We start from the raw sequence: 13,550 nt of genomic DNA on the forward strand, positions 1-13,550 counted from the left end.
TACGCTGACTACTTTGTATCATGCTTGTTAAAAACCTCTGCCGGAGAGCTGTTTTGTGTTCCCTCACAGCGGCCAATCAGTGCGCATGTCATTGAGAGGTCCGTTACCACGGCAACAGCACACAACCGACGAACGCAGATCACTGGCCTGGATTTGGAGAGGGGTGAGACTTGTCCTTTTTTCCGTTTAAACATAACTTAGTCGCGCGTAAATGTTGATGTTATAAATATGATGTATATTTCTTGTAGCTTTACATGTGTGGCTATTTGAGTTTGACTTGGAATAGACAGTTTAATGACAAACATCAGATAATTGAGCAGATGCTGGTTATCGCCAGACATCTAATCGCATTAGTTTACTACAGTGTTTTTAATTTTTCGTTGTTTTCATTTATAAAATCCGGAGGCACACCACCAGCAGAACGCGTCACACTAGAATAGAATAGACCCTGCCCCAAGTGGAGGAGTTCAAATACCTAGGAGTCTTGTTCACGAGTGAGGGAAGAGTGGATCGGGAGATCGACAGGCGGATCGGTGCGGCGTCTTCAGTAATGCGGACGTTGTACCGATCCGTTGTGGTGAAGAAGGAGCTGAGCCGGAAGGCAAAGCTCTCAATTTACCGGTCGATCTACGTTCCCATCCTCACCTATGGTCATGAGCTTTGGGTCATGACCGAAAGGATAAGATCACGGGTACAAGCGGCCGAAATGAGTTTCCTCCGCCGTGTGGCGGGGCTCTCCCTTAGAGATAGGGTGAGAAGCTCTGCCATCCGGGAGGAACTCAAAGTAAAGCCGCTGCTCCTTCACATCGAGAGGAGCCAGATGAGGTGGTTCGGGCATCTGGTCAGGATGCCACCCGAACGCCTCCCTAGGGAGGTGTTTAGGGCACGTCCAACTGGTAGGAGGCCACGGGGAAGACCCAGGACACGTTGGGAAGACTATGTCTCCCGGCTGGCCTGGGAACGCCTCGGGATCCCCCGGGAAGAGCTAGACGAAGTGGCCGGGGAGAGGGAAGTCTGGGTTTCCCTGCTTAGGCTGTTGCCCCCGCGACCCGACCTCGGATAAGCGGAAGATGATGGATGGATGGATGGAGAATAGGATAGAATTTTATTGTCATTATTGCAGTGAACAGGTTCAAAGAACAACGAAATTGGAGCAGATCCCCTAAAGTGCATATACAATATGGTAATATAAATAGTAAAAAAAAAGATAGAAATGAGAGATGCATCTATGTGTATGTATATATATCCACACAGATGCATATATATGCATGCATATGAATATATATACACACACACATATAACATGATTGCACATTATAGTCTGAAAAAATAGAAATAAATTAAAAACATTACACATGAGGACATGGTGGACATATTGTGCTCACTCAGTGCCTGTTTAATGCTACTATGGCTCTTTGGTAAAGGCTGTTTTTTAGTCTATTTGTGCTCGCTTTTAGCACCCTGTAGCGTCTGCCCGAGGGTAGTAGTTCCAGGTGGCTTGAATGGGTCTTTCAGGATGCTCTGTGCTTTCCTGAGACAGCGGGAGCTGTACAGGTCAGCCAGGGAGGAGAGGGGGCATCCGATGATCTTCTGGGCGGTCTTTATGACCCTGTGGAGCGCCGTTCTCTCTGCGGTCGTGCAACTGCAGAACCACACGCAGATGCAGTAGGTCAGAATGCTCTCAATGCAGCACCGGTAGAAGGACACTAGCACAATGAAACTCCACCAGGTCGTCGTGCCTTATTTTGACTTTGCTGCTGTTTTCCTGTGTGTAGTGTTTTAGTTCTTGTCTTGCGCTGTTATTTTGGTGGCCCTTCCTGTTTATTTTATGTATTCCTGTAGCATTTTCATGTCTTCCTTTGAGCACTGCTCCTCCTCGAACCTGCTCTGTGTTAGCAATCTATCCATCCATTTTCCGCTTGTCCCATTTGGGGTCACGGGGAGTGCTGGTGCCTATCTCAGCTGCATTCAGGCGGAAGGCGGCGTACACCCTGGACAAGTCGCCCCCTTATCACAGGATGAGGTGGCGAAATAACTTTACACAGTTAGCAAGCAAGGCTATTTACATTGTTGCTATCCTTCTTTGTGTGGACATTGTTGATTGTCACGTTATGGGCGGATGTACTTTGTGGACACTGTAAGTTTTTGCTCTCGTCCAGCATTCTGTTTCTGTTTACTTTTGTAGCCAGTTCAGTTTTACTTGCGTTTTGCATAGCCATTGCCTTTTCCTTTCCCTTTCCATTTCCCTTTCGTGAATCTTTGGTTTAATCATTGCATACCTTTTTGCCTGCACGCTGCCTCCTGCTGTGGTCCGTATATTGGGATCACAACAAACCATCCTCGTCTCATCCGACACATTCCAACTTTTACCAAGTAATTAACTATCTGCTGCCACCTACTGACTTGGAGTATTAAGTGGTTACCCTGCAGAGTTTTACACGACACAGACACTAAGCAACGGCAGATTATTTGCAGATTGTAACTGTTGATTTGTAAAAAATACTTTTTGGACCAATGAGGTCAAGTTGCATAATTTCCCACAGCACACCAAACAATATCTCACAGCACACTAGTGTGCCGTGGTACTGTGGTTGAAAAACACTGGTTTAGTAGACTTTGCGGTTGTTGCAGGTGAAGCCTTATGTTTAAACTCAGAAGATGTTGCAATCCAGAAAGATGGGTTTGGCTGAGGCCAGTGAAATGCACCCCAACCAGATTCTGGAACTACTGGACACAAGCATGACAACCCAAAAGGTAAAATATAAACAATGCTAACCAATGCTGTTCGTCACACACACACACACACACACACACACACACACACACACACACACACACACACACACACGCGCACACACACATATATATATAAATATATGTACACGTATATATGTACATGTGTATATATATGTATGTATATATTAATATATATATATAAAAATGTATGTTTATATATATATATATATATATATATATAAATGTATGTTTATATATATATACATATATATGTATTTACATATACATATGTATATATACACACATATATATATATGTATATATGTGTGTATGTATGTATTAGGGGTGTGGGAATAAATCGATTCTAATACGAATGGCGAATCTCACGTTGTGCGATTCAGAACCGATTCGCATTCACAGGGAGGACATCCAAACTCCACACAGAAAGATCCCGAGTTCGGGATTGAACCCCAGACTATTCAGGACCTTCGTATTTTGAGGCAGACGCACTAACCCCTCTCCCACCGTGAAGCCCGAAACTAGAATACAAAACATGTTTTCACTTATTTTACCTATTTTTGTTAAGTACATAATCCACTTGTGTTCATTCATAGTTTTCATGCCTTCAGTGCCCCGTTTCCATATGAGTTGGGAAATTGTGTTGGATGGAAATATAAACGGAATACAATGATTTGCAAATAATTTTCAACCCATACTCAGTTGCATATGCTACAAAGACAACATATTTGATGTTCAAACTGATAAACATTTTTTTCTTGTAAATAATCATTACCTTTAGAAATAGATGCCAGCAACATGTGACAAAAAAGTTGGGAACGGTGGCAATAAATACTGATAAAGTTGAGAGATGCTAATCAAACACTTATTTTGAACATCCCACAGGTGTGCAGGCTAATTGGGAACAGGTGGGTGCCATGATTTGGTATAAAAGCAGCTTCCAAGAAATGCTAAGTAATTCACAAACAAGGATGGGGCAAGGGTCACCAATTTGTAAGCAAATTGTCGAACAGTTTTAGAACAACATTTCTCAACAAGCTATTGCAAGGAATTTAGGGATTTTACCATCTACGGTCCGTAAAATCAAAAGGTTCAGAGAATCTGGAGAAATCACTGCACGTAAGCGATGATATTACGGACCTTTGATCCCCTCAGGCGGTACTACACCAAAACCCGGCATCAGTGTGTAAATGATATCACCACATGGGCTCGGGAACACTTCTTAAAACCACTGTCAGTAACTACAGTTGGTCGCTTCATCTGCAGGTGCAAGTTAAACTTCTGCTATGCAAAGCAAAACCAATTTATCAACAACACCAAGGAACGCCGCTGGCTTAGCTGGGCCCTAGCTCATCTAAGATGGACTGATGCAAAGTGGAAAAGTGTTCTGTGGTCTGTCGACTCCACATTTCAAATTAGATTTGGAAACTGTGGACGTGGTGTCCTTCGGAACAAAGAGGAAAATACCCATCCGGATTGTTATAGGCGCAAAGTTCAAAATCCATCATCTGTGATGGTATGAGGGTGTATTTGTGCCCAAGGCATGGGTAATTTACACATCTGTGAAGGCACCATTAATGCTGAATGGTCAATACAGGTTGTGGAGCAACATATATTGTCATCCAAGCAACGTTATCATGGACCCCAGCTTATTTCAGCATGACAATGCCAAGCCACGTGTAACAACAGCGTGGTTTCGTAGTAAAAGAGTGCGTGTACTTCCCTGGCCGGCCTGCAGTCCAGACCTGTCCCCCATCGAAAATGTGTGGCGCATTATGAAGCGTAAAATACAACAGCGGAGACCCAGGACTGTTAAACGACTAAAGCTCTACATAAAACAAAAATGAGAAAGAATTCCACTTTCAAAGCTTCAACAATTAGTTTCCTCAGTTCCCAAACGTTTTTTGAGTGTTGTTATAGAAAAGGTGATGTAACACAGTGTCGAATATGCCCTTTCCCAACTACTTTGGCACATGTTGCAGCCATGAAATTGTAAGTTAATTATTATTTGCGAAAAAAAAATAAAGTTTATGAGTTTGAACATCAAATATCTTGTCTTTGTAGTGCATTCAACTGAATATGGGTTGAAAAGGATTTGCAAATCGTTGTATTCCGTTTATATTTACATCCAACACAATTTCCCAACTCATATCGAAACAGGGTTCGTACATGTAAATAGTCATGAAAATAAAGAACGCATTGAATGAGAAGGTGTGTACAAACTTTTGGCTAGTACTGTATGTAGTGCAGGCATTGCAACTTTTCACTGATTAGTAAGAGAAAGAACAATTACTGTGGTACCTTGGTTTTCATCAGTAATCAGTTCCAAAATGTCAGATGAAGTCTAAGGAAATTGAAGCATTTTTTTCCCATGAGAAGAAATGTACTGTAAATCCAATTAATCCATTGTAGACACCAAAATATATTGATACAAAACACATGTTATCCGGATTTAATGTAGTTTTACATGCAGAAAGGAATGTTAAATACATATAAATGATGAAAGAAATGGATCAATGAACATTAAATATCACTTTTAACTTTACTATAAATCAACTTTCTCATTACACTTGCTCAACTGGTTGTATCATTTAGTTTTATACACCTCAATATTAGTGATTGTTACAACAATTTGTGTAAAACAATATTACTCTTGCACCATTTTTGATCACAGCTTACACAACTTTGAACATATAATAAATATTTAGAACAAAATGAATAATTTTGTTGTGGTGCTTTATTGTCTTTGTTTGCACACACAAATTTGAATACCAGTGCATTTGGCGCTTGTTCGTCATAGCTATTGTATATACCGACTTGTCTATTACAAAATGATCATCGCAATTACAGTATCTGGGCCTGTATTGGGTGTGTAGAATTCTAGTCCTAATGGAGTTGGATGATGTAAACCACACCATGCACAAATGTGATGAAAGTGTAACATTGTAGTATATGTAAAATCTTAACTTTGTACATGTACAATTTAACGTGAAGAAAGTGTATTGTTAATGTGTCTCCATTATTTTCAACTCAAATCTTTTAATTGAATTTGGGTTTGCAGCTACCCATGGTGGAAGTGGATCAGACACTTTTTCAACCCTTCCCACCTGAGTTGGTTTTCCAGAACTTCATGGCTGCACAGTCTTACAAGTTGCAGTTGCAGCTGTTTAACAATGACAAGGTACAGACTTGATGGATCGAAACCACTAAGAACATGTTGAAAGTGATAAACGTTGTGTGTCATCATAGGTGATCAGGGTTGTGTGTCAGAAATTAAGACCACATATTTTATACAGGGTTTTTGCGGGGCATTAACAAGCATTACAAAGTCATTAAATGTATTTTCTCAAAATTAAAACCCAAAATGGCATTAAAAAGCATTAAATACAATGTCCAGAAGCATTAAAAACATAACACAATTGTAAGACAGAGTCAATATGTCAGTAAATTAAAAGATAAATGAAAATGAACTTAACGTCTATTTGTGTGTTTCTTTTCTTTGGTTCTGACTTTCAAACTGGTAAAGTCCAAAAGCATTAAAAGCATTGCGAGACAGCAAAATCAAATGACTCTGCCATTATTTTGTCACTAGGCATGTAGTTTTTAACTGTGACACCATGTCATTTTAATGAGGAAGCTGAGCTTGTTTCACACACAACTCCTTTGTTTCAGTCTCCAGTTCAACACACATGGGCTAACTTGGCTAATTAGCAATTCTCGTAACGCAGACACCTCATATGATCTAACTTTTCAACTTTTCAAGATTAATATTATTGTGTGGATACACATAATTGTAAACCTATGCGGTATGACATGGGCATTAAACTGTCTTTAAGTGGCATTGAAAATGGCATTAAAAAGCATAACATTTGATTTATTGATATCTGTAGAAACCCTGGTATATAACCAATTTAAAGATTGGACTCAATCCAATAACTAAAGCGTGAAGTCATCATGTAAATGTAAAGTTTAAACATACCCAATTGTTGAGTTTGATATATTTTGGTTTCACAAACTTTTTTTTATAATGTTGGCTGTTTGTTTCCTGTAAAGGTGTCACGCCATGTGAAGCTGGAGCGTCAGGCGTCACCTTATTTCTTTGTTGAAGGTCCAAAGGAGGCGAAGAGTAAAGTTGCAGCAGGACTGTGTGTGACTTTTACGGTGTGCTTCACTCCATTGGAAAACAAGGTCTTGAACCTTTACTTTCACTCACTATCAGTCTTCTGAATAATGGCAGTATATGATAACGCTGTTACTTTTACTTGTCACAAGTAATCTAAATAATTATTTTTACGTACGCCGTTAGTGAGACGTTTAATGTAATGTGGTTTGCTATTTTTGATGTGGTATGTCTACAGAACTGCGTCGGAAGCACAGCAAGTTTAATGCAGGAAATATATTTTTACAAATAAAAGCAACAACCACAGCCACACTAAAATTAACTTAACATCAAATAGAATTCGACAACATCACTGATTATTTTTTAAATCTGGTTGCTTAAAACATAGCAACTCTGACTAACTATTGTTCTAATGAATCAGTGTAGAACACTAAACTCTTAATACACTGCGTGGGGCGTGATTGCATAATAGGGATATGCCTGTGAATATTTGCAATATTATCCAATTTTAGATATTCTCATGGCATTGAGTAGGTCGCAACTGGACTGTTCAGTTTGTCTCTAACCTGAGCAAGCACATGCAGTTCTTGCTGAGATTTAGAAAGGACAGCTCTAGTCTGAGACCATGGTGCGGGATCCCACATATATCCTCTAATATTGGGGACATGTCCATCTTTAAGCATGAACTGATAGTCTGCTGAGAAGATAGTTTAATAAGCATGTGAACATATAAATAAATGTATTATAAGACAATCTGAAGAGTTGAGTTCGTATTGATTCATTGCTTAGAGAACAAAAATAGCTGTTGTTACCAGGCCAGAAATCAAGTCACTTGATCATCATCTTTATTTAACAAACAAGTTACCAAAGTTAAAAACGTGCATTAATGTTTTTTCTACTCATGTTTGTTTTTATTTTCTAAATTTCTTAATAAGGACTACCACCATAAACTGGTTTTCGTGACTGAAAGGGAGCAGTTTGAGGTGCCCATCCGTGCCATTGGACCAAGAGCCAGTCTGAACTTTCGCAATGAGTTGCATTTACCAGTGTGCTTTGTAAAAGCCTCCACACAGAAGACTCAGCTTGTACGCAACCTAGGAAACCGAATAGGCATCTTCAAGCTACATACTCAGAGGTGAATACAAATACGTCAATCAAAATACCAAACACTCATTCACTAAATAATTGTATACATTCACATTAATAAGCTTTGACAATAGTCTCAATTAGTCAACATTTACGGTGTATTTGACGCAATGTTGGTCCCTATTTGCGCTTATGGTCATTTTCTTGCAGTCCTTTTTCAGTAACTCCCTCCTCCGGAACTCTTGACATTGGCGAGGGCATGCAGGTCACTGTGGCTTTTAATCCGATGACCATAGGAGACCACCGTCAGGATCTGCTGCTGCTATATGACACTGGTAAAATACATTTGTTTCTGTGAAAACAAGGACAACTCTGGGTACTACTCAAGGTTCCTTCTCTTTCTCGGGCACATAGACCATAAGGTACCCAAGCCTCTTGATCCATTTTGGCTTAGATACACGCTTCAGCCTTTTAACTCCTTTCACCCGATCCCTCATACGCAGTAGCTGTTAGAGGAGGTACAAAACTGCACTCTGTGAATTGTTCCAACATGACAAACATCAGCATAGACACACAGACCATTCGACCTGGCTGTCTTTCCTTCACTTTTGGTTTTGTGAGTGATGAACCAACATTTTTATCGACTTATATGACACAACTTCTCTGGTCCTTATCAAAATGGAATAGACTGTTCCCCTCTGGAGTTGCTGCTGTTGAAAGACATACTAGTGTGGGCCAATTGAAAGGGGGTGATGCCTGTAAGTACTATGCTGTGTATTGTATAGTCGTTCTGGGTGGATGAGAAAATCACTTGCCTACTCCTTCAGGTCAGGTTAAGGGTCTACAGTGTCATTTGTGCATATACAAATATATAGTATATATGGCTTTCTTGGAGTCCCTCAGGAGGGTGCTGAACGGAATTCCTGTTGTTGTTCTGCTGGCCCAGTGCTGGGAGACTTCAATAACCATGTTGTCAATGAGAATTTAAACTTCAGGGACGTAGTGGGGAGTTCTTTGCTAACCACAGTTAGCCTATAACAGACACCCTGTTCATATACAAAGATTCCCATAAATGCTCCAAACACCAGTATACCTTTAATCAGACCCCAGGTCTATGATCGACTTTGTAGTTGTATACAGTACGTACCACTGTGATTTTGCCACATTCCTGGAATCATCTTGCTTGTGACTGAAGCATTGAGGAGTGGGACTACCCAGGACGAGCTGCAGTGTTCTCAAACAATTACCAGATACAACCAGTTAGAAGATTATACTCTATAATGTTTTTCTTTCGCTGACCACTTAGGTCGGTACTGCATTATTCAAGTATTCTTAACTCGCGTTTCAAGTCAAAATTGAAGCAAAATTAAACAGGTCGCATCTGTAGTCAGAGATGTCTTGGATGCTCGGGAAAAGAAAGGACCTAACATGTCAACTGATCACAACCTCGTGATGAATTGTATTAGATGACAGGGGAGAATGCCAAAAAGTCCTGGCAGACTCAAGCGTATATTGAGAATGTGCTGTAAATGTAAGGCAGAGACAAATTCATCAAGGTCCAACTCACACTCCTGTTATTTAATCCCACTGGGCTTTGTTTCGTACTTGCATGAGTGAGGTTGCTAATCAGAGTCATGGCAAAGTGGTTTGTGCCAGTCCTGGTGGTAAGTCATGAACTCAATTGTGGAAACGAGAGGTTAAGTGGACCTTCAATCTGAAGGAGTCTTACTGAGCTTGGCTGGTTTGTGTGACTCTTGGTTGATATGTTTTTGTAACATTGAAAGGAAGTAGGCCCTGCGATGAGGTGGCAACTTGACCAGGGTGTACATTGCCTTCCGCCCGATTGTAGCTGAGATAGTCTCCAGCAACCCCCGTAACCCCAAAGGGAATAAGCGGTAGAAAATGGATGGATGGATGAATGAATGAAAGAAGAGAACAGTACAAGACAAGTACTCAAGAAAGGGTACTTTCGGCTAATCATAAAATATATATTTATGTCACATGCATGTAAATATGAATAGTCAGAAACATTGCATGTATCACTTGCATTTAAATCAGGCATTAGTTCATGCACTGTAAAATCTAGCTTTAGTCTACTCTTTCGGTGATTTACCTAAACTTTCTATAGTATATTTACAGATCTCTTGGACATGAATTTATTTGACTTGTATGTATTTTATACCCTCACCGTCCGTCTATTCCTTTCCTCAGGTGAAGACGTGCATATAACCCTGCACGGTTCCTGTGAGGAGTTGTCCCTCCATCTTATCCCTGAATACCTTCATTTGGAAAAGACATATATGTCCTTGTCAAACACACACACCGTGTGCCTCACCAATACTAGTGATATCACTCTTAAATACCGGTGGACGACATGGGCAAGTCAACAAGAAGAGAACATGTATGTCGTGACTCAAATATCATTTGATTCGTTGTATTTCTCTGTGTAATATTTATAAAGTATTTAATGACTTGAAGAAAAATTACATACATTAGGAATGAGATTCATACAGCCCCATTCATTGTGGTTTACCTGACACATGAACATGACAAATTTGGGGAGTGCGCTGTCCACTTTCGCCGCCATATGGTTGTAGAGTGTTGAATACCTTAAAATGATTTTGTGGCAACTCCAACTTTGACCAAAGTGTCAGTTGCTCCGAAGAGTGTTGTTATCCATAATTTACAGCAGACTCCGTTGCAAAATAATTTCACCCAGACTCTCTTCCTCTCACGCGAGATCCACACACCAATGGAGCCAAATGAATCCCTTCCCTGCTGTACTAAAATAATGCTAAAATCTCTATTTAGGAAGCAGGTTTCACATAATTGTTATCAATAGCCTGTATTTTTGATTGGCAACACTTTGTTCTATGAACTGCCTCTAATAATTGCTGAACTAACTCTTTGTTTTTGCCTTCACTTTCTGCTATCTCTAGGGATAGCTCAGTGCTTGGTCAGTGCCGGTCTGAATCCCCAGGCATAAATCAGCCTCTCCCATCCTTACTCTCTCTCTCACAAGGGTGCATAACAGTGGAACCAGCGGTGTGTGTTTGCCTTCCAGCTTAGTATCTGTTAATGAACCCATCTACTTACTACCTTCCTACATTTTTGAGCCTCAGATTTTCTTTATAAAGACACTGTGATGAATTGCTTAGATAATCAGTTGTATTCTAAATGAATATGCACAACCTTAGCCTCCAGCCTAACCTTTCCATAAATGCTCTAGGCCTCTTTCCTAGCACTGAAAATGTGTAATACAATGCTGTAAGTACGTATGTATGCCTTTTAACATTTACCAACATTTTTTTTGTCAACATGGCTTAGGTGGGAGAAATATGGCCAAAAACCACATCGCGTTTCAGCGTTGTCTTCAAGCCCAAGGAAGCCAAAATATATCAACAAACTGTATTTTGTGATGTCACAGGTTAGTGTTTGGCTGGAAAATATGCTAGAGACTCAACATCACCTAATGAGAATAATACTGACTGTTACTTTATAATTCAAACAAATTCAACAATAAAATAATAGCATTTTATAAAATACTATTATCATTTCTTTAATTTTACAATTGTTTACAGATTAAAAATAATGTTATATTGTACTGTAGGCTGTGTACATTTTATATATTTCCTGTGTGATCTTATGCTAGGACAGCTTATTTGTATAAATTAAGTTTATAATATTTTAGATTGATTCACATTTACATTTTACATGTATATAACATCATATATACCAATTTTATGTAAACTCAATTTAACTTGAGGGGTTGGATTTTCTTTTTCCATTGTATCTTTACAACTTACTAAAATGACAAATGCAATCTACCGAAATAATTTTATTCCACTGTGTATCAAGACTTTGGCAAGATTATGTTGCTTCTTGCAGAAGCAGTAAGGGTAGTTCCATCAATTAAGTGCCAAATAAGTGAAATAGAAAGTGCATCCCAATGATTTTTGAATATTTAAACACAACACATTTTGCTTATGAGGCTTTACAACTACTCTACATGACTTGTCCCCTTCTTGTATATAATTAAAAGTACATGTTATAATGGAAAATTATCAGTTAGTGCTTGTAATCGCTTGAGTATACTTTTTTACACTACAACTTTTACGGTTTTGTTCTTCTGACCCTGTGTCCTGTATATTCCTGTTTACAATATGCTTGCCTTTCTTCCTTGAGGCCAAACATCTCATGTCCCCCTGACAATCAAGGGTGAGGGTTTGGGACCTGAAGTGCAGATTAACTGTAACCTAATGGATATGAAAACCATATTCATAGGTCAAACAGTGTCTTATGAGGTAATTCATTTATCAGGACACGCTCATGTTGTAACCAAATTTCGTGATAAATTATAATCTTGTTTCTTGCAGGTGCAACTTCTCAACAGTGGGCTGATTGAGGCACCTTTTATGCTATTAAGTCCCAACTCTACATTTGGTCAGTTTTTCTCATTTACTCCCAAGGAAGGTGTTGTTTCTTCCGGGGCTTGTCAAATTGTAAAAGTCACCTTCCATTGTGACATCCTGGGAGCTTTCGCTGAGGACTTACTGCTAAGTATTACAGGACAGCCTCAACCACTCACAATGACTTTCAGGTGAAATTAAAGTTGGCTTAAGTTGGAGTGTATGTAGTACAGATCACAATATCGCACAGCCGTGTTATGACACTGACAGTTAGAACTTTATTATTATCATGATAACTTATAACCTAACCATAAGAAAAGTTATCTTGAAAATGTTTCTATTTTAAACCAGCTAACGGTTTCTCTTTTCTGTTTCAGGGGTTGTGTCATTGGGCCCACATTCCACTTCAATGTTTCAAAGCTGAATTTTGGAGAGGTATCATTTGGTCAGTATCTTTTATTTTCCATATGCTACATCTTTCTGCAGTTATGTCATAAACAAACAATAAATTATCCACTCTAGTGACCTTATTATATTCTATATTGTTTGATATATGGTATTGAAGTTGTTGTTTTTGTACTTTTGTGCAGGTTTCCCCCAAACAGAAACGTGTTTGCTCATCAACAAATCATTTGTTCCTATGACCTTTTCCCTGCGTGTTTTGGGAGATGGGGTGGGATCCACCAGTGTGACGAGTGACCAACAGGTGTGCGAGCTGTGCAGGAACAATTGGCAAGGCACTTCTGATAACGACCTCAGTGCAAGGCCTGTTGAGTTCACCGTCATTCCTACATCCGGTTCTGTGCGTGCCATGTCAGATGTCAGCATTAAGGTACCATTCCAGTAATGTACTCTTAATATTTCCTTTGAAAAAAAAACAATGTTTGCAATAACTTAATGAATACAAATACAATACACCTATATAATACTTTATGCTGCATGTTTTCATTTTTGCATTGTCTCTACAGGTGACATTGTGCTCCAACACAGTCAAACAGTACAGAGTGGCTCTGGCGGTAGACATTGAGAATGTTGGAAAAGAAGTCATGGCTCTGCCCATCACTGCGAGGTCAGCCACCCTAATAAAAGACAAATACACATCCAGTTCTAGTCAGAAGTTTACAGACATTAATTTTAGGCTTGAATGTTTTATTAATGTTGACGTGAATAGTAGGGGGAAA

General features: G+C 39.4%; 1 protein-coding gene across 2 annotated transcripts in view; it reads left to right on the forward strand.

Moving 5' to 3' along the window:
* hydin (HYDIN axonemal central pair apparatus protein) overlaps positions 1–13,550 on the forward strand; it is a 107,335-nt gene that overhangs the window by 503 nt on the left and 93,282 nt on the right. For both annotated transcript variants that reach the window (XM_061917443.1, XM_061917444.1), the window contains exons 1-14: positions 1–163; positions 2,632–2,754; positions 5,816–5,935; positions 6,808–6,942; positions 7,810–8,009; positions 8,171–8,295; positions 10,172–10,361; positions 10,900–11,005; positions 11,288–11,387; positions 12,146–12,264; positions 12,337–12,560; positions 12,747–12,814; positions 12,960–13,201; positions 13,338–13,438. The exon at positions 1–163 is cut by the window's left edge and continues 503 nt beyond it. In XM_061917443.1, the coding sequence (XP_061773427.1) occupies positions 2,659–2,754; positions 5,816–5,935; positions 6,808–6,942; positions 7,810–8,009; positions 8,171–8,295; positions 10,172–10,361; positions 10,900–11,005; positions 11,288–11,387; positions 12,146–12,264; positions 12,337–12,560; positions 12,747–12,814; positions 12,960–13,201; positions 13,338–13,438 (1,826 nt within the window). In that variant the 5' untranslated portion in view covers positions 1–163; positions 2,632–2,658. The remainder of the gene's footprint in view (positions 164–2,631; positions 2,755–5,815; positions 5,936–6,807; positions 6,943–7,809; positions 8,010–8,170; positions 8,296–10,171; positions 10,362–10,899; positions 11,006–11,287; positions 11,388–12,145; positions 12,265–12,336; positions 12,561–12,746; positions 12,815–12,959; positions 13,202–13,337; positions 13,439–13,550) is intronic.

The sequence above is a fragment of the Nerophis ophidion genome, linkage group LG12 (assembly GCF_033978795.1).
Source record: "Nerophis ophidion isolate RoL-2023_Sa linkage group LG12, RoL_Noph_v1.0, whole genome shotgun sequence".
NCBI lineage: Eukaryota > Metazoa > Chordata > Actinopteri > Syngnathiformes > Syngnathidae > Nerophis > Nerophis ophidion.